Source organism: Hemicordylus capensis, chromosome 16 (assembly GCF_027244095.1).
Source record: "Hemicordylus capensis ecotype Gifberg chromosome 16, rHemCap1.1.pri, whole genome shotgun sequence".
NCBI lineage: Eukaryota > Metazoa > Chordata > Lepidosauria > Squamata > Cordylidae > Hemicordylus > Hemicordylus capensis.
The window spans coordinates 16,682,812-16,702,514 of NC_069672.1; the positions used below are offsets into that span (position 1 = coordinate 16,682,812).

The following is a 19,703-nucleotide window of genomic DNA, read 5'->3' on the forward strand; positions in this document are numbered from 1 at the left end:
GAAAAGGCTGCCGCAACCGATCCCAGTCATCAAGCCGGCCAACTCACCTGCTCAGAAGCTCCACGGATGCCCGGAACCGGCTGGCATCACGGGCGGCGTCCTCCTGGGCCTGTGTCAAGCTGTCGACGTCGTCCTTCAGCTGCTGGATCTTCTGCTCGAGGGAATGCCGTTCGTTCCCGCTTTCCGCCAGCTGCCTCTTCAAGGAAGACACCAGGTCCTGCGAGGCTTCATGTTTCGCACGGATGTCCTAGGCGGGAGGCACCAAATTCAACTCTGGGGTGAAGGAAGAAGAAAACCCTTGCCCGCCCCACACTCCCGAGGCCTGGCCGAAGGAAAGTCGAGCCTCTTACGAAGGACAAGTCAATGTACGCCAACTTATTGTTTTAAACACTTTAAATTGTTGTGTCTGAAATGTCTTGTTTTTGTTTTTAACTCATGTTTTACTTTTGTTTTTATCTTGTTGTAAACCGCCCAGACGCGTGGGTTTGGGGCGGTATAAAAATACATTAAATAAATAAAATAAAAAACTTATTCAGATCCCAGAAAGGGGCCGCTGGAGTTTACAAAGAGCATCTGTGAGCTGGATTCTCTTAAGAAGCTTTATCTCATCAGAAAGAACTGGCTGCAGAACCCAGCTGCAGAATTTCAGTTTGTCCCATAAATTCATAACCCGGGATATAGGAAATTTGCTGAATTGGGTAAGGGAGTTTGGGGGAATGGTCTTCCATAGCAGAGGGCAGGCTGAGCCCCAAGGTAGCCTTCTGATCTTTCCCCACCCCCTGCAAGGTTTCTTTTGACCGGCAAGGGAATTTCTACACAGCCTGAACCTCTGGAAGGAGATTTGGGGGAGAAAAAAAATGATATAGATTACGAGAAACGTTCCTTGTGGGACTCTCTTAAAAGCTGTAACGAGATGGCACATTTCCCGGACGCCTGGGTCCCGTTTTGACACGGATAGTCACGTGGGATATCCCCGCCCCCCTCTGCCGTCCCTCTCTCACCTGAAGCTGCAGTTGGCGCTTCTGCAAGGCCGACTGCACCACCGCAAACGTGGAGTCCGAGAAGACCGGGGAGAGGCTGCGGCGAGGAGAGGAACTCCGGTGCGGGGAGGAACGGCGGAGCGGGGAGGACGTCCGGAGGCTGGAGGACAAGCCCCGCAAGCTGAAGCCGGTGGCGTCGCTGTCCGAGGCGTCAGTCGCCCGGTCGGTAGCCGAGAGGTGGATGCCGCTGTCCGCGTCGGAGATGACGGCCTGCACGATACGGCAGGAAGGATGCTGAGGAGGGATTCCCCCGGGGCTCCGCTCTCTAGTCCACTTCTGCGTGGACCCGACACATCCCGCGGGGTCCGAGAGTGGGAGTTCCTCTGCCCGGCCCCTCCGTACCTGCGCAAGGTCCCGCAAAGTCTGCTGCAGCATTTCGGACTCCGTCCGCAGGGTCTCGATCTCCTCGGCCTCGGCGGCCGCCTGTTCCTGAGCACGAGCTCCTTCCTGGGAATCAGAAACACGGAGCTCTGGCCGTGGGTCCCAGGCAAGAGTCTTTCCCAGCCCTACCGGGAGATGCTGCCAGGGATTGAACCTGGGCTGTTAGGAACCTAGGAGGCGGCTTTATACTGAGTCAGACCCTCGGTCCATCTAGCTCAGCACTGTCTGCACTGACTGGCAGCAGCTCTCCAAGGTTTCAGGTAGGAGTTTCCCCCAGTCCTACCTAGAGATGCTGCCAGGGACTGAACCTGGGGCCTTCTGCAGGCCAAGCAGGGATCTGGCCCCACCCCCAAAGGTGGTATACATGGGCCTCCCACCCAGGCACTGACCACACCCAAAGAAAAAGCAGGGGAGGGGGGAGAGACTGCCTTTGACTGAGTCAGACTGCTGGCCGGCAGCCTCAGGCATGCCAGACTCTGACCGGCAGGTCTTCAGCAAGGTGGCCGTATCGTGTGCTCTGGGACCCCATCGGCATTCACTCCCCAGCCGGGATCTCCATCTGCAGGATTGCTGGCCTTGTGGTAGGAAGCATGAATGGTTCAATTTGCTAAGCAGGGTCCTCCCTGGTTTGCATTTGAAGGGGAGACTACTTGTGAGAACCGCAGGATACTCCCATTAGGGGATGGGGCCATAACTGAGTGGAAGAGCATCTGTAGGCAGAAGGTTCCCAGTTCCCTCCCTGGCAGCATCTCCAGGATAGGGCTGAGAGAGACTCCTGCCTGCCACCTTGCAGAAGCCGCTGCCAGTCAGTGTAGACAATACTGAGCTAGACGGACCAAGGGTCTGACTCATTATATGGCAGCTGCCTAGGTTCGCCAAGTCCTTAGAGTTGCTTCCCTTTTGCTTCTCAACCTGGCTGTTCTTTTGAAGCAGGCTTCCTGCTAAATAACGTTGAGGATTAGCTTGGAGAACTGTTGTGGGGGCGGGGGCGGGGGGGGGGGGAACCACACACCCATTAATTGCATGTTAATCCTCCCCTTCCAGCTGTCTTGTGGGCCTCGGACACCCCCCCATCTCCCCCCCCCACACACATACACACAGCTGCTTCCTCTCACCAGACTCTCTAACTTCTGGGTCAGCGTCTCAATTGTCTTGGATTTCTCTGCATTCTGGGATTTCAGGCGCTCCAGCGTGGACGAGACCTCGTTGATCCTGGGGCGAGAAAGGAGCCGATGGAGCCGCTTCCGGCCGAGCCAGACCCTCGGCGGTTCTCCAAACACAGGGGATGGGATGTTTTTATGCTCTCTTCGACGCGACCTCAGGCGCGCCAGACTCTGGCCGGCAGCAGCTCTCCAAGGGTTTCCCCCGACTCTGCCAACTGAGGTCTTTTTAAGAGGGGAAGCTCTGCCCACTAAGCTATGGGTCCCAAACAAACGAAAGGGTTCCAGCGGGTACCCTTTCTGCTAAGCCAAAAAGGCACCCTTCTCCATAAGGTTTTGTGATCGGAGTCGGTACCTGCTGATCAGCTCCGCCTTCTCGGTGTCGCACCGGACTTGCAGCTGGATCATGTCCCGGACCTTGTCCTTCAGCTGCTCCTCCAGCTGCGCCGTCAGCAACGCCTGCTTCTCCAGGGCCACGCTGGCACTGCTCTCCGCCAGGCGCAGGTTCCCGCTCAGGTTCAAGCAGGCGGCGTGCACCGTCCGGGTCGACCGGGACACTTCGTGGTTGAGCTCGGAGAGGTCCCTGCAAGGGGGAGCAGCGTCACCCCAGCACACGGGGGGCTGCACCTCTGACCCCCTGCCGAGGCACCCTCCAGACACACAATTCAGGGTGTGCATTTCTGAGAGCGGTTGGGGGGGGGGGCGGCTCCCAACCAAGGGACCCTTGTTGCTGCCGCTCCAGGAGGGACCCAGAACCGGGGGCGTTGGGGAATTCCAAGCAAGAGCAAGAAAACGGCAGGATCTGCTAGGTGCAAAACTGAGCACCCCCCAAGAATCTCGGGTATCTTTTTTAAAATCCTAAAACCCAGCAAGTTTCTATCCCTCATGGCTGACGAAACAGTCTGGGAAGTGCACCGACAACTGGGTCAGGGTATCAGGGCTTTTCTGCAACCAGCAGGAAAATTCTGCCCAAGAAGCCGCAGGGTGCGAATTGATTTGCATAATTTATGCAAGCACAGAATGCAGCTTATCTTGGTGCGGGATTTCAGCGATGTACCCCTCCGGAAGAGACTGGTGCCCTCCGTCCCTCGACACCCCACAGCTCCCAAAGAGTCCTTTGGCAGATATCCCAGCAAACAAAATCAGATCTAAACCCGTTTAAACCTGAGGCTGAGCCACCCAAACACCAACCTCTCGGTCATGGTCTTCATTTCGCTGAAGTGTCTCCTAAAGCCCACCACCTGCCGCCAGAGGGTGAGCAGGCGGCTGTGCTCGTTGCTGAAATAGGTGTTGAACGACTGGGGAGGAAGAAAAAGAGGAGCTTACCGATCCATATACCAATCAGACCAAAAAACAAAACAAAAACGACAATAGGCAATTTCCAGCTTTGCCTCGGGTCAAGCAGGTTCAGCAGGCTCTCGGATTATTCCCAAAACCTGCTAAACCTATTTCACCGCTTTCAATTTTTTCTTTTCTTTTCTTTTTTAAGGACTGGCTGCTTCCCAATCAGACTTTTCTCAAGGCCCAGACCTCTTCCTCGCGCCGCCACTCCGCTTCCCGCTGCTCCAGCTCCTCCCGGGCTTTCGTCCAGTCTGTCGTCAGTTTCCGGATGTCTTCACTTAAGGCCTGGTTGGCGGTGTTGGCTTGGTCCAGCTGCTCCCTCAGCATGGCGTTGACCTGGGCAAGGCTGGAGCTCCTAAAGAGAGCGGCGTGAGGTCAGGATCTGGCCAGCCAATAATCCTGAATGATAACAGCTCCGTGGTTCAGTCCCTGGCAGCCCCTCCCAGTAGGGCTGGGAAAGCTCCCCGAGCCTGAAACCCTGGAAAGCTGCTGCCAGTCAGAGAGTAGACAATACTGAGCTCGGCAGACAGCAGTTCCCTTTGTTTTTAGCAGGATGGGGCTGTAGCTCAGTGGCAGAGCATCTGCTTTGCACGCAGAGGTTCCGGGTTCTGTCCCGGGCAGCAGCATCTCCAGGGAGGCCTGGGACAGTCCCTCCTCTGACTGAAATCCTGGAGAGTGGCTGCCAGTCCGTGCAGACAACCCTGAGCTAGAGGGATCAAGGAGGCTGGCTTGGTAGAAGGCAGCTCCCTACGTTCCTATACAATAATAAAGCGGCTAAGCTCACAAGGACACGGCACAATGCACATTTTAAAAATGTCATTTAAATACACACAGAGGGAATGCTTCTTGCAATTTAAGTGGGTGGGGATGAGGGAGTGATGGGATTTTATTTTTTTTAACACAACAGAGCAAAAATGCATAACCCAAAAGAACACCCACAATTCTCTATGGGTTTGCTTTTTTAACTTTGCAGTTCTCCCAGATCCGAAATGGGTCAAGAGTCCTGATCGAGCAGGGTCAGATGCACCCCCAAACCCCGCCCCCCCCCAGGCCCATGACCTTTAAACATGCCCCCTCCCCGCATCTCCACCCAGCACGGACCTCTGCTGCTCCTCCTCCAGCCGGATGAGTGCCGTCTCCAGGTCGTTGCTGTGCTCCTCGTCGTGACGCAGGCGCGACTCCGTGAGGTCCAGGCGGCTCTGAGCAGGGAGGGGGAGAAGGCAGCAGGCGGGGCTCAGACTCGCCCCACAGGCGCCCCGGATCCCGCCCCGCCAACACCCCCAGCGTCCGGAGGAAAGGGGTGCCTCACCACCAGGCTCTGCTGCTCCAACTCTGCCGATTTCTCCAACAGCAGCTGCTCCTGCTCACTACATTTCTTTTTATACTGGAGGACCTGTGGGAGGAAGAAAGAAGGGAGTGAGCAGGGAAGGGAGGGAGGGAGGAAGGGGCACAAAGGAGGAAAGACAAAGGGAGGGATGAGATGATAGATGAGATGACGGATATTTATATTCTGCTTTTCAACAAAAAGTCCCCAAAGCGGTTTATGTAGATATAGATAAAATTTAGCCAATGGCTCCCTGTCCCCAAAGGGCTCACAATCTAAAAAGAATTAGAAGAAAGAAGGGAGTGAGAGAGGAGAAGGAAGAAGAGAGGAACAGAGATGGGAGGGCGGGAAAGAGCAAAAGAAAACAGAAAGTCGAGATGAAATAAAGAGGCAGGAAGAATCAAGTGCGAACAGGAAAGAAAGGAGGAGAGACAAAGAGGGAAGAAGAGAGAAGGGAGTGAGGGGCGAGAAGGAAGAATAGCTGAGGGCAGAAGGAAGGAAGGAAGGAAGGAAGGAAGGAGATAAGAATAGATAGAAATCCAAAACAGAGGCAAGGAGAATAAAGTGTGAATAGGAAAGAAAAGAAGAACTAGAACAGAGGTGAGAAGAGAGAAAGAGGGGAGGGAAGGAAGGAAGGAAGGAAGGAAGGAAGGAAGGACATCAGCAGGGCTGCCCAGAGCCCTTTCCCCCTGCCCTTTCCTAGCTGCCTTGTGCCGCGGAGTCAGGCCTTTGGGCTGCCTGCTCTGGCCGGCAGGGGTCTCCGGGGCCTCACCTTGGCCTGCAACTTCTGCACCAGCTGGGCCTGCCGCTGCTGCCCCTCCTGGTAGGCCTGGAGCTTGCGCTTGTAGGCCGCTTGCTCCTCGTCCAGGCGCCGGCGCAGCTCGATGTTCTGCTGGGCGAGGCTCTTGTTCTCCAGGGACTCCCTCTCCCGCTCGCCCGTCTCCAGGCGCAGGGCCTGCTCCAGCTGGGAAAGGAAGGAAGGAAAGGAGGATCAGGCCCCTTTCACGGGACAGTCCGTACAGACCCCCCACCCCCAATGCGGGTGCAACGGCCGTTTCATGCCAAAATGTGCTAGGCGCTGTACAGAGAAAGCACGTAACAGCGATCCCCTCCAGGAGAAGGAATCGGTCTAATCCCCTTTGAAATGCATCCAAGCTAGCAGCCAACACAACATCATGGGGCCATGAGTTCCGCAGGTTAATCATGCGTGGTGCACTGTGTGCTCCCTCGGCTGCGGGTGTGCGCACAGAGCCTTGGTATAAGGATATGAGGCGGCAGACAAGAGGGGAGGCCTCCCCCCCACCACCCGAATCCAGGGTCGGTGCTCTAACCACTAGGCCCCCCGCGCTTGTGCCGATGACGTTGCAGGAAGCAGCTTACCAACTGGCCCCTCCGCCTCAGCTCCGCCTCTCTCTGCCGGGCCCCCAGCCCCGTGGCGCTCCAGTGGAGGGGCTGCTCCAGCTTCCACACCAAAAGACATTGCATAGTCAGTGCTCCAGCGGGCAGAACCGGGGAGGCCGCAGCCCATCCGAACGGCCTCGCAGGGGCAAGGGGCTGCACGCTCGCCAAGCACGCTTCCCTCTGCTCTTCTCCGCGGGGAAAGAGAGCCATGCATTTCCTCACCACTCCCCAAAGCCATGCCCTTGGAATAATGAGACTTCATCTTGCAATCAACCGTATCGCTATGCGAGTTTTACAAATGACACACAAAGGCGCAGTAAACAGCCTGTGGCTAAGGGCCCGCCCACCTCTTGCCTCAAAATCCCCCCCAGACATTGGCTGCCTTTGCTGTGAGGTCACGGAATGTTCACAAGCACTTTTGACTGCTGAGAGGGAAAATGCCCAGGAAAGAATGTGGACCAACCCTGGGACCGCCAGGCCCGTTTGGGAAGGAAAAGGCAAGCGGAGCTCTCCGGAGAGATGAGGGAGACAGAGGAAAAGGCGCTGCGCGGATAGAGCCGGTGGGAAGAGCCCCACCGTTGGCTGGAGGGGAGGAGGAGGAGGAGGAGGGCGGCACTGGAGGAAAAGATCCGTGGAGGGAGAAGCATGGAGGAGAGAAAAGGCCAAAGAGGAGAGGGGCCTGGGGGGAACCACAGAGTTGTCTGAGGGCAGGGGGTGGGATGGGGACGGATGAGGCAGCGATGCAGAGGATGGCGCTGAATTCACGTCGTATTTTGATCTGACTTCCTAACCCTTGCGAAATGCTAAACGGGTGGGCAAAACCCACAAGAGCCCCTTGGCCCTCGGTTCCAGCGCCAAGCAAGCGGTGCCGGAGTTGTTGCACACCCATCTGGGCATCCCTACCCCTGACCCGGAAGCCCCAGCCCCGGATGGGGAAGAAGCAGCAGGAGGATTTCCTCCCTGGTAAGGAGAGGGAGCATCCCCAGAGAGGACACTCTCTCCCAGATGGTTATGTCAAGTGTTCGGGGATACCCACATCTGCATTGGTCACCGGATCGGGCCCCTTCAGGCGCAGGCTCTCCTCCAGCTGTGCGGCCAGGAATGGTGGAGGGTCGAAGCAGAGATCAGGGCAGACGGGGCAGCATTTCCCCCCTCAAACCGGGAAGAGAAAAGGAAGGAGGAAGAGGGAGGCGTGAGACGGAAAGCACTGTTGTGGCAAAGAGACCGAGTCGCCGGTGAGGACTTCCCTGGCCCGAATCTCCCTAGCTGACCCAAGGCAAACCGCTCCCTCTCAGACTCAGCTGCAATATGGAGATATGAAGGCTGCTCCACCTTAAAGGGCCGTTGTGCAGACGACTACACAAGTGATAAGTGCTCTGGACACTATAGAAATGCTAGGTTTAAAAAACAACAGTGTCTGAAACCCCATCTTTTCCCCCAAGCTTCCCAAGTTTTAAAAACTGACTGTTTTTAATTTTATGGCTGATTTTAAATGGTTGCATTGTTTTAACTTCTATATCTGTTTTTTCATTGTTTTTTATGTCAACCGCCCAGAGACAAAAGTTTGGGTAGTCTAGAAGTCACATAAACAAACAAACAAACAAACAAACAGGTTTCTCTATAGGCACTACAGAAATGCTAAGCATTGTTATTAAACGCCAGCTTTTGCTCTCGGTCCAAAACACCGTATTCTGCACCCTGGACCGATGACACGCATGAGCCCCCAGCTCTTCGTTTTTGCATAAATCTGCGCTCAGGCAAGGAGAGAGAACTACGCGGGGCACCGAACCGCGAGTGAACGGACCCCACCAGCCGGCGCCCGTTGAGGGGGAGAGAAGTGACCTCAGAGAGGCGAACGGCCTCCACGGGCAGCGTTCTCCCTCCGGGCCAAGTGAGCACCGTCGGGGGGGGGCGGTCTGGAGAGCACTAGAGCCCCACTGTGCGAGAGGCGGAGGGGCCGCGGCCACCCCCAAGCCACACAGACCTGCTCTGAAGTGCAACCCCCGCCCCCGCCCCGCCCCCGGCTCCCGGCAAAGCCCAGAGCATCCCCTCCCTCCGGCAACGCGGGCCAGCTTCTCAGCAGCGGCCTCAGCATCCCTCCGCTGCCTCTCCCCCCCCGCCCCGCCCCGCACAACCTCCCAGCGGCTGCAGCAGGTGCTACTTGCCCGTCGGACTCGCTTCCTCACATACGAGCCCCCGGGTCCTCCGGGGGACTCCCCGGCGCCGGCGGCAGCGGCGTCCTCCTCCTCCCGGGCCGCTTCGCCCGACATCTGCCTTCCCGACACCTCCCTCCCGAGCAGGGCACAAAAGCCTCCCGAGGGGGCAGAGGGCAGGCCTGTGGGCGCCGCCGCGCTGGCTTGGCCCAACTCTCCCCCCCCCCACCCCCGAAGGCGGAAAGCGCCCTTCTCACTGGGATGGAGAGGCAGGCGGGCAGGACAGCAGCGACCCTAACCCGCCCTCCAAAGGGGGCCCGGCCATAGGCGCAGGAGGACCGCGTGACGGGCTGGCCGGGGCTTTGTCTGAGTCGTCTCCCCCCCGCCCGCATCACCCCCGGCCCTTGGAAAAGCCCTCTCCAAGAGGGAGGGGGGCCTTGTTGAGCATCTCTCTCAGCCATCCGCCCCTCCCACCGGCCCCTTTGAACATCCCATCTCCCTTTCGAAACGTGTGCGCAGCGGACTCAAGGAGAGCCCCCAACCCCACCCCAGCGAGGCGCGCGAACGCTTTGCCTCTCCAGGTCCGAGCTGGGCAGGGAAGGCTCCTGGCCCGAAACCTTGGAGAGCTGCTGCCCGTCAGTGCAGGCAATACTGAGCGAGCTGGACCAAGGGCCTGACTCGGTTCCCAGGCAGCGTCAGGTCTTTATTAGGAGCACCCATTGCTCGGTGCTAGAGCCTCTGCTTGGCAGGCAGAAGGTCCCGGGTGCCATCCCTGGCGGCAGCATCTCCAGGGAGGGCCTGGGAAAGATCCCGCAATGAGAGCTGCTGCCGGTCACTGCTGACGATATTTGGCTAGCGGGGGAGGGGGGCAAGGGTCTGGCTCGGTAGAAGGCAGATTCCTCTGTTTATTCCCCCCCCCGCCCCCGCCAAATTGGGCAGGGGTTGTATAAGCAAAGTTTACCGTCTCCCCTAGCAACTGCTGCCGTAGCAACCTGCAGTCCGTGCAAAATCTCCTGCTGATCACCATGGCCACTGGAGCAGGCAGGCTGAGCCCCAACAAAGCCTTGTAAGAAGAGAAGACCCCCTCCCCGACCCCAGGGCTGCCCTGAGGGGGCCGGTGCCTCTCCCCCACCCCGCCCCGCTCGGCACTTCATACTAGCAGAAATCCAAGCCCTCGGCAAACACAACCGGAGGGTGGACTCCTCTGTGCCCTCAAACATGCCGCGCAAATATTAATCGGGGTCTGGACGGCTTGGGGATTCTGCCTTCCCACGCATTTAATTTCCCTGGTTCCATTGCAATGCATACTCCTAGGGCGCAGCGGGGAAATGGCTTGACTAGCAAGCCAGAGGTGGCTGGTTCGAATCCCTGCTGGTCTGTTTCCCAGACTGTAGGGAAACCCCTACATCGGGCAGCAGCGATCTAGGAAGATGCTGAAAGGCATCACCTCATACTGCAAGGGAGGAGGCCATGGTCAGCCCCTCCTGTATCCTACCCAAGACAACCACAGGGCTCTGTGGGCGCCAGGAGTCGACACCGACTCGACAGCACACTTTACCTTTATCTTACTAGTACAGATACTGAAGACTACTTTTCAACCAAAGTTCTCAAAGCCGTGTGTGTAAAAGAAGAAAATAACTAAGATGTTTCCCTGTTCCAAAAGGGCTCACAGTCTTAAAAAAAAATAAAACGAGGGAGACCTCAGCAACAGCCACTGGAGGGATGCCGTGCTGGGGCTGGATGGGGCCAGTTGCTCTCCTCCAGCAAACAGACAAGAACCACTCTGAAAGGTGCCTGTTTGCTCAAGAACATGGGAAAGAAAGAGAAAGTTCATTGAAGACCCACATATTAAAGTCTCCCAAATCCACCCCAAGGACAAAGAGAAGCGGCAACCCATTGCGGGTTTCATGGCCAGTGGGCAAGCCCTTACAAGCCCCAATTTTGTTCTGCTAGCTGGGCTTGTCCAGACAGGCCGAAGCTCTCAGCATAAAGAGGGATGCAAAATACACACCCCACACGGAGCCCCTGCAAAATAGCCATCTGGTGCCTTCCTCGGGGTCTCTTCTTGAGCAACAGCACGAGGGTCAGGACCCCACAGAGAGTGGGGTGGGAAACACAGCAGGATGAGGGCCAGAGCCAGGGGATCATGGGAAATGTCCCACCCCACAAGTACCTCTGGCTCCCTATGGGGATTGCTGGCATCAGACGCTGCAGGGCCACTGGAAAGGGAGAAGGCAGATTGGCCGTGGGGGAACAGAGGTAAAAGGGCCAGCTTGCCTCTGCCCAGTGCCACACGGGGGTCCCCAATGAAGCTCCCGGCACCGCAGGATGGACACCGTAACTTTCAGCTATCAGATCTGGAATCAGCCCGAGAAAAAGCCAGTCCTGTCCACCACTACCAGGAAGTGGGCTTGTCATGGAGACTGTAAGCACCTTGGGGCAGGGACTTCTTTGTGCTTTACGTATAAACACCAGTGCTCCAGCCAATGGCCACCGCTGTTCAAAAGCTGAGGAACAGAACCTCTAAGACCTACAAAGCAAACCAGAAAAATATCTCCCCTACCGATGAAGAAGAATAAAATAAATCGTCTCCTGTCTCGGTTGCCACCGTATCGGAAGGTTTAAAATTCAAATGCACCTCTAACACACTTAGATGTCATAGAAGCAAGGCACCCCTGGGATCTTGTTGGACTCGCGTTTTCTTTGCCGCCAAAGCAAATTCTGCAGCCTTTAGCAGGGCGTATAGGTAGATCGTTGCTGGCGAGAGGAATAAAGATCTGCTCCAAAACAGACCCGTGTCTAAAGGAATGTAGGATTCTGGCACTAAATGTATGCTGTGTTGTTCTATAGATTGTTGCATGTGCCAATGAGGCTAAAATATGTGAAATGTTTTTAATAAGATTTCTATCCCGCTCTTCCTCCAAGGAGCCCAGAGCAGTGTACAAGCCTATTTTATCCTCAGGTAGGCGAGGCCGAGAGATACATGACCGGCCCAGAATCTCCCAGTGAGTTCCACGGCTGAAACAGGATTCGAACTCAGGTCTCCTCAGTCCTAGACCAACACCCTGCACCACTCTGGCTACCTATCGCTTGCAGAGCACAGAAGTGACAGGGGGAACCGTGAGCAGAGCGGGAGCCCCGTCTCCAAAGGCAGCCCCCAGTCCTGCTACGGGGCTCCTCACACCTTGCTCCCTCTGAGGGACGCTGCAAGGTCCTCGGGGCAGGGACCCTTTTGCTCGTGCGGACTGTACAGCGCCTAGCACCCTTGGCAAGCTCCCAGGAGAGAGCAGCAGCGCTCCGGCTCGCACGGGAAAGGCTGGCTCGAGTCGGACACGGTGCTCCGAGCCTCGCCAGACTCCGCCTGCGAGAGGACGGGTTTCCGGGGCGCCTACCCTTTCGCTGATGGCGTTGTACTTGATGGCCAGTTCATCGCGCTCGGCCCGGCTCTGGGCCAGCAGATCCTCCACCCGGGAGAGCTCCTGTTGCAGGATGCGGTTCTCCTCCTGCAGGGACAGCAGGGAGGACATCTCGGCGTGGAAGGAGGCTGCGGGGAGAAGGGAGGAGCAGGGGGTGAGCTGGGCCGAGGGACTCCCCTGGTGGCATGCCTGGCCACGAGCACCAGCCTGGAAAAAAGGGCTACTGCAACTCCCAACACCCCTGACTATTAGCCACCGTGGCTGTGAATGATGGCAGTTGTAGTCCAACAGCATCTGGAGGGCCAAAGCCCCGCAGCCCCACTCTTGGGCATGCTGAGTGGGTACGGAAAGGAGCCCCCTAAGAAAGGGGTCGGGGAGCTTTGACCTCAGCGTGCATGGCATCCAGCCAGAGCCATGCATGCTGGGAACTCCACAGCCCAAACTGGCTAGCCCTAATACAATGGCCCTGAATAAATTAATAAATCAAGTCATGTCTCGGACAGAAATAGATTCTCTGCCCCTCCAGGCAGGGGAGCTCCTTAAAATGTTCAGTGGCTGAGCTCTCTAGAGAGCCACTCCACAGCTTTTGTTACTCCTTGGAACTCACTGCTCGAGATGGATAAATAGTTGAGCACAAAAGGTGGACCTCAAGCCACGAGCAGTTGGAATGTTCATGAACATCCCTTGGCATCACTTCGGCTCCCCATGGATATGCACACTGTCTCTATGTACTCCCTGAACTCTGCATCTAGATAGCATCTATATGGGAAACGGATGTGATGCCAGGGAATGTTGACAAACATTCTAACTGCTGATGGGAAAGCCACCAGTGACAGAGCACGGAGCAGCAGGGGAAAGAAAGATACTACTCATTCTCAGCTGAAAAACATGTTGTGGTTTGCGCTTTTATTTCAGGATAGATGAGGGGCTAATTTATTGGGATGAGTAATTGTGGAATAATTTCAGGGACCTCTCGGGGGGAAAGGGGGATGTTTCCCCCATAAATCTTATCCTGAATGACTAATGTCAGCCCTGCTCTCAGCTTCATCTCCGTAAAAATGCAGCCCAAATTCAATGGCACCGTGAAGGTACCACACATCACAGAGAGAGAGAGAGAGAGAGAGAGAGAGAGAGAGAGAGAGAGAGAGAGAGAGAGAGAGAAGCACCACACCCAGAGAAACAGACGTCGCTTCCTATCCTGGGCCAGCCTCGTGGCTTCTCTGCCAGCAGCCATATGTCCCGAAGTCTGGTTGCACACCAGTGACTTCCAGGCAGTACAGAGAATCACAGCAGTCACCGGGCAATGCTGAAGACCCAGCACAGAGCCAGTGGCCAGGTGGCTGGCACCCTAGCCAAACAGGCAATGGGCCACGACTCGGCCATCACGTGCCAGAGCACAAGGCTTGCGAAGGAGAAACACGGAGCCTGCATTTTTCGCTGCCTGAGGGAGGGCCAGTTCAGACCCCGGGCATCCTCTAAAGCAGGGATTCTCGACGTTGGGTCCCCAGATGTTATTGGACTTCAACTCCCATAATCCCCGGCCCCAGTGGACTTTGGTTGGGAATTCTGGGAGCTGAAGTCCAATAACATCTGGGGACCCAACGTCGAGAATCCCTGCTCTCTGAAGCAATGCTCTCCGGTTATCTGGACCCACTCGATGCCTGTGCAAGGGAAATGGCTCCGTGGTGATATACAGCAACTAAGTCCTGGTGAGATTGGGGCAGGTGAGCTCCCAGACGGTCTTCTAAACAGCAGATAAAATTGGGGGGAATTTGGGGGTGGGTGGGTTGGTCCTTGAGAATGGCAACGAGGGAACTTTAAGTCCGGGCACCGTGCCTGGCCTCGTCGTCCCCCAGGAACTGTGAGTGGTCCTCTGTCCTGTATCCCCACCAGGCTGGAAACGGTCTGTGTCTCCTGCGGCCGTACCTTCTCTATCGCTCTCCGACAGGTTCTTGGTGACGATCTCTCGGATTCGGGCCGGCAAGCGGGTGGGTGGCGAGTCCCCGCAGCAGCAGCCCCTGAGAGAAAGGCTCTTCCCTTCCGCCGAGATCAGGACGCTGCGCTCCAGTTTCTGCCAGGGAGGAAGGACAAAGTCAGCGCTCCGGACACCAGGCCTGAACAAGCCGAGGCCCCTCACCCCAATGCCCTGGGACCCCTCCGGGATGCAAAGGCAGAAGCCAAAGACCAAGAGGGTGCACGGATCAGGGATGGGCGGCGTGTGCAAACCAGAAGAGAGTTCCAAAGTCCAACAACTATGGACCCCTGAGCTAGAGAGAGAGAGAGAGAGAGAGAGACTTTGAGGCTGGGGAAGCCAGATTCAAGTCCTGCTTCTACGCTGGACCCACAACCAGCCCTGTTTGGGCCACAGAACCAGGGCAAGTGAGCACACATAAGAGGCAGGAGCAGGCTCCAGGCGACAGCCCCAGAGGTAGACTACTTCTAAACATGGAGGCTTCATTTCACGATCGAAGCTAATATGTGCCATTTGAGCCCTTCTCTCTACATGATTGTGCAAATCTTTTTTTTAAAGCCAGCAGCCATCACCATCACCTTGTGGCAGCAAGTTCCACAGATTAGTTACATGAAGAAGGGCTCCTTCTGCCTCTCTGCTACACTTTATGGTCAGCCAGTTTTGTGGGATGAAACTTCTCCCTGTCCCTGTTCCCCACCCATGCACAACCATGCACACGTTTTTATGAATCCACCCCAGTTTATTTTATTCTTAACTAAAGAACCCCAAATGTGGCAACCAGGGAGTAAATAACAACCACCCTGCAGTTTCTTTAGGAGGGAGGATTCAACACCCAGAACAGCTCACATCTCCCGGATTGTGCCTCAGAACTGGGCACAGTTCGCTGCTTTTCTATTCCAGGATAGACACATATAGAGTTCTAATGCCCAGCAATCCAATCAAGGCGCCCTCCTTGTGCTCCTTGATCCAGGAAAAGATTTTTCAGGTCAGCCGCAAGACGGGACCCAAATTTGGCCTCGCGACCCAGAGAGGAGGGCCAGAAGAGAGGCCCCTTCCCCTCCTTCCTGGGAGCACCACAGTCTTTCTTTACGACCAAACCAAACCTAGGATTCTCACAGGACCCCAAAGGTCTGCTCGACAACTCCAAGCACCTGAGTGGATTCAGAGATGCAAGATATGGATATTTTAATTGAGTAATAAATACATGTAAATACATTGTTTTTACTTTGATGTAAACGGCCCTGAGCCATTTTTGGAAGGGTGGCATATACATTGAATAAAATAAATACATATATATATACATACATACATACATATAGAGCAACCCGCACAGGTGGGGGTTGACCTAAGGCACAGGTGGGCTGGCTTCAAGTGTATGGGGTCTACTTAGTTTTGAGTGGAGAGACCCCCTCACTGTCTATCCATTACAGCCAGAAGCAAAATGACAGCTCAAGGGACCCAGCGGCATGTAACTTTTTAGTCCCAGAGGGTCCCGTGGCATCTAACAGACCTTCAGCCTTTTGACTCAGGTGTAAATCCTACAGACTCCCGTGAGTAGTAACGGTGCCCACGGTGCCCACGACTGTGTGCCTGAAAGGCCTCAGGCCACAATCCTAGACATAAACCCACCCACTGGGGAGTAAGTCCGGTCACAAGCAGCAGCTGGATCAGGCCGCAAATTGCTTACTCGCCACTTTGCTGTGGTCTAGAAGAGCCTGCTTCATCAGAAGCAACGGATGGGTCAGATCTGTACTGGGACAACAGTCCCAAACTTCTGCCACAAGGCACCATATCCATGGGGGGGCATTGCTTTGCTGGCATCTCCCCACCCCCAATACTATCTCTCCCCTCCTGCCCAAAGCAATTACTTGGTTGCTTTGAGAAACTTGAAATTACTCGAATGCCTTCACGAGTAGTGTGGCTTCTGTGGTTTATATCAGATCACAATTCTGTGCGTGTGTAGGTGTGTGCGAAGATGCAAGATAGGGAAAGCATGGATGCTTTTGAATTTGGGTGCTGGAGAAGACTTTTGAGGAAACTATGGACAGCCAGGAAAACAAACCAATGGATCCTGAACAAAGCAATCCAGAATTCTCACCCGAGGCAGAAATGACCAGGCTCAAACTATCATACTTTGGACACATTATGCGGAGACCCAGCTCCCTTGAGAAGTCCATAATGCCGGGGAAAGTTGAAAGAAAGAGAAGGGGACGACCAGCAGCCAGGTGGATGGGCTCAAATTCAGCATCAATGAATGCACCACTGAGAGAGCTTAAAGGCCAAGTTGGAGACAGACCATCCATCCTGGAGAGAATCTCTCTAGGTGGTCGCTCAGAGTCGACCCCGACTGGACGGCACTTCATCCACTCCTCCATCCCTGTGTGTGTCAAGAAGGGTTGAAGGAGAGGAGTCCTCGTTCCGCAGCATCGCGCAGCCCGGGGGGCCCCCCAACTTAGCCGAATGCCCGACGGCCAGCCCTGCCAAGGAGGAGCCCTTGCCGCGATCTTTCGCCTCGCATGCACCCCGCCGCCGCCAGCAACGCTCCCCATAGCGCCCTTCTTCCACTCGCCACCCGATCTGCCAGCCCAGCCGGCGTGGGGCAGAGCAGCGAGGCGACCCCGACTTGCGCGCGCGCGCTCGCTCCATGGATGGAGACCCCCGCCCCCTCGGCCAAAGCTCCCGCCGGCGGCCACTGACCTGCACCACCGCCTCCAGCTTCTGCTCGGCGCCCTCCTCCTGCTCCGCGGCGGCCTCTGGGCTGCTCATGGGGGGCGGGGGCTGCCCTACGGGACGGCCCCGGCCTGCGGGGGGCCCTGCCAGGCACCGGGGGCGGCGGCGGCGCCCCGCATGGCTCCCATCAGGCGGCGGCGGCGGCAGCAGCAGCAGAGATGCGCGCAGAAGGCGCGCCCGCCTCGCTCTCCTTGGCCGAGGGGCAGGCTGCAGAGCGCAGCGCGCTGCTTCTCGGGCTGGGGCTGCTGCCGGGCGCGGGCACCAGAGAGGGGCGTGCCAGGGGCGGGCGGGCAGGCCTGGCCCTCGGGGAGCCTCCTCGGCTGGCCAATCCCCCAGCCAGGAGGAGGAGGAGAGGAGCGGCTGACTGAGCCGGCCCGCGCGCCCACCCCTTCCTGGAGCCGCTCCTGCAGCCGGGCGCTCCTCGCAGGTCCTAAGAGCCTCCGCTCTGGCTCTGCCCAGCTGCAAGCACGGCCGGCTTCTGCGCCTTGCTCCCCTCCGCCGCGCTCACGCCCGCCGCCATCCCGGGCCAGCAGCATCTCCTCCAGGCAGGACTGGGAGAGACCCCGGAGCCTGGAACCCTGCAGACGAGGAGATGCTGCCCGTCAGTGCGGAGCTGGATGGACCCCGGGTCGGACTCAGCCGCTCCAAGGTCCTCTCTCAGTGGCAGAGCCCCTGCTTGGCCTGCGGGGAGGGGCCCAGCAGGCTCAGTCCCTGGCAGCCTCTGCAGGCAGGGCTGGGCATGAAGAGCCGCTCTCTCTCAAGCCCTGGGGAGCCCCTGCCAGGCAGTGTAGGCAGCCCTGAGCGAGATCAAGCGAGGGCTCTGATTCTGCAGAAGACGGCTTCTTCGTATAGGAAGATCACCTGCTTTGCATGCAGGAGGCCCCAGATCCACTCCCCGGCAGCATCGGGCCGGCAGCGAAAGGCCCCTCCCTACTTGAAACCTTGGAGAGCTGCTGCCAGTCAGTGCACACAACACAGGGCTAGATGGACCAAGGGTCTGACTCAGTATAAGGCAGCTAGATTGAATGACATCCTTAGTCACAGTCGAGAAACAATTTGTTCACCCAGACTTTTAATTAGACACCAATTTTAACATGGCTTTAAATTTTGAATTATTTCTAATGTTTTAACATCTTGATTTTGTTTTCATTTGTGCTGTTTTATTGCAAACCCCCCAGACATAAGTTTGTGTATGTATAATAAATTCTGTAATACATTCATAAATTCTATAATAAATTTGTGTGTTTGTGTGTGTATAATAAATTCACACGCCCCTTGTGTTTAGGGTGAGGCTTAGTAGCTCTTCTGCTTGGCATGCAGAATGCCCCGGGTTCAATCCCTGGCAGGACCTCCAGGGAGGACCAGGGATAAACCCCACGTGAAACTCCAAGGAGCTGCTGCCAGTCCGTGCAGACAAGACTTGAACTACCTGAAGCAAGAGCCTGACTCGGGAGAAGGCAGCCTCATCTAGGTTCTCTGCTCTAGGCCTCTAGTGCTGCACTCTGATAAAAAGGGTGCATCAGAGCACGTGCAAAGTACATTTCCCCCACCAGGAAGCAAATGCATACACCAGGATGGAGGAGGGCCATCTCCTGCTTGGACTGACCACAAGCATCGAGCCCTGGAAACTCTTCCCAAACCCCAAAATGCCCAGCGTGTGTGCATCAGCACCTGTTCTGTTGCCCCTGCCTCCCACCTGAGCATCCCTCCTGCAAAGCATGTCAAGCATCCAGGCAGACTCCGGGCCCAGAACTCACCTGTGGAGATGGCTCGGGCCCAGCGGCATGACTAGCCCCAAACTCACTGGGGCTGTTCGTTGGCTTCTCTGCCTGCCGTTACTATAGCGCTGGCCACCTGGTGCTGCGAGGAGAGGAGGCTGGGTCACCTTTGCCAGAGGAGGGGCTGGGTCCCGCCCTCACCGTTTGTCCGGCCTCTCGGCCAGCGGCAGCTGCCAGAGTGTGGCTGGCAGGGAGGCCAGCTGGGCTCAGGCCCTGCGTAAGCTCCTTAAGCTGCTGGAGCTTATACTAGCTAAGCAGCGTGGCTGGGGAAAGAGGCCGTCCTTGGTTGGGGAAAGGATGTGACCCCTGCTGGGAAAGAAGCCGGCCACTTCCGCCCACTACCTACCACCACCACCACCAGGACATGCTGTCTTCAGCCCGGCTTCCCGTCAGCCACTGGTACTATTTCAGGGAGCAAACGCTCAGTGGTTTTTTACAGGGTCTGCCCTGCTAAGAGATGGAAAGCCGCTGAAAGCATGGCTGCGCTCACGGCGTTCTGGGTGTTACCGGCTCCTTTTGATTCCTAAGCACACTCCCCCCCCCAACTGTTAGGGTAAAATTGCAGTCATTCTTGCACAAAGGAAAGGGTTCGCCTTCTCTGTCTTTCTGCACCCATTCATTCTATGAGGGTGCTTTTTCCTTCCGAGGACTGTTTACATACATAATAAAAAGGATGTCTGTGGAAGCCTTGAGAACCCTAATCACAGATACAGGGGCAGAGGGATGCTGTCCATGCCCAGAGACACTCAGCTATGTCGCAAACACCATGACTGCACTTTGAACTTCACAAGACTTTCTGCGGCGGAGCATCGGCGTTGCATGCAGAAGATTCCACCCTTGGCAGCTTCTCCAGGTAGGACAGGGAGAGACTCCTGCCTGAGACCCTGGAGAGCTGCTGCCAGTCAAAGCAGACATTACTGAGTAAGACGAACCAAGGGTCCGACTCAGTATAAGGCAGCTTTATAAGTTCAGCAGGAGCAGCCACAGCTCAGTGGGAGATCCCCTGC

At 56.5% G+C, this 19,703-nt stretch overlaps 1 protein-coding gene across 6 annotated transcripts in view; it reads right to left on the reverse strand.

Annotated features, from left to right (window-relative positions):
* The window catches only part of CROCC (ciliary rootlet coiled-coil, rootletin), a 37,123-nt gene extending 19,813 nt beyond the window's left edge, over positions 1 to 17,310 (reverse strand). For 3 of the 6 annotated variants that reach the window (XM_053281266.1, XM_053281265.1, XM_053281264.1), the window contains exons 1-13: positions 16,886 to 17,310; positions 14,143 to 14,287; positions 12,193 to 12,344; positions 6,019 to 6,210; positions 5,232 to 5,315; positions 5,024 to 5,121; positions 4,112 to 4,277; positions 3,773 to 3,879; positions 2,937 to 3,164; positions 2,537 to 2,633; positions 1,383 to 1,487; positions 1,002 to 1,250; positions 48 to 247 (exon numbers count right to left, since the gene is read on the reverse strand). In XM_053281266.1, coding sequence (XP_053137241.1) covers positions 48 to 247; positions 1,002 to 1,250; positions 1,383 to 1,487; positions 2,537 to 2,633; positions 2,937 to 3,164; positions 3,773 to 3,879; positions 4,112 to 4,277; positions 5,024 to 5,121; positions 5,232 to 5,315; positions 6,019 to 6,210; positions 12,193 to 12,344; positions 14,143 to 14,287; positions 16,886 to 16,954 — 1,892 coding nt within the window. In that variant the 5' untranslated portion in view covers positions 16,955 to 17,310. Of the gene's footprint in view, positions 1 to 47; positions 248 to 1,001; positions 1,251 to 1,382; positions 1,488 to 2,536; positions 2,634 to 2,936; positions 3,165 to 3,772; positions 3,880 to 4,111; positions 4,278 to 5,023; positions 5,122 to 5,231; positions 5,316 to 6,018; positions 6,211 to 6,626; positions 6,889 to 7,683; positions 7,735 to 8,812; positions 9,181 to 12,192; positions 12,345 to 14,142; positions 14,288 to 16,885 lie in introns of those variants that run through there. The other 3 variants (XM_053281269.1, XM_053281267.1, XM_053281268.1) reach the window with 2 other exon arrangements.
* Positions 17,311 to 19,703: the final 2,393 nt, after the last annotated feature.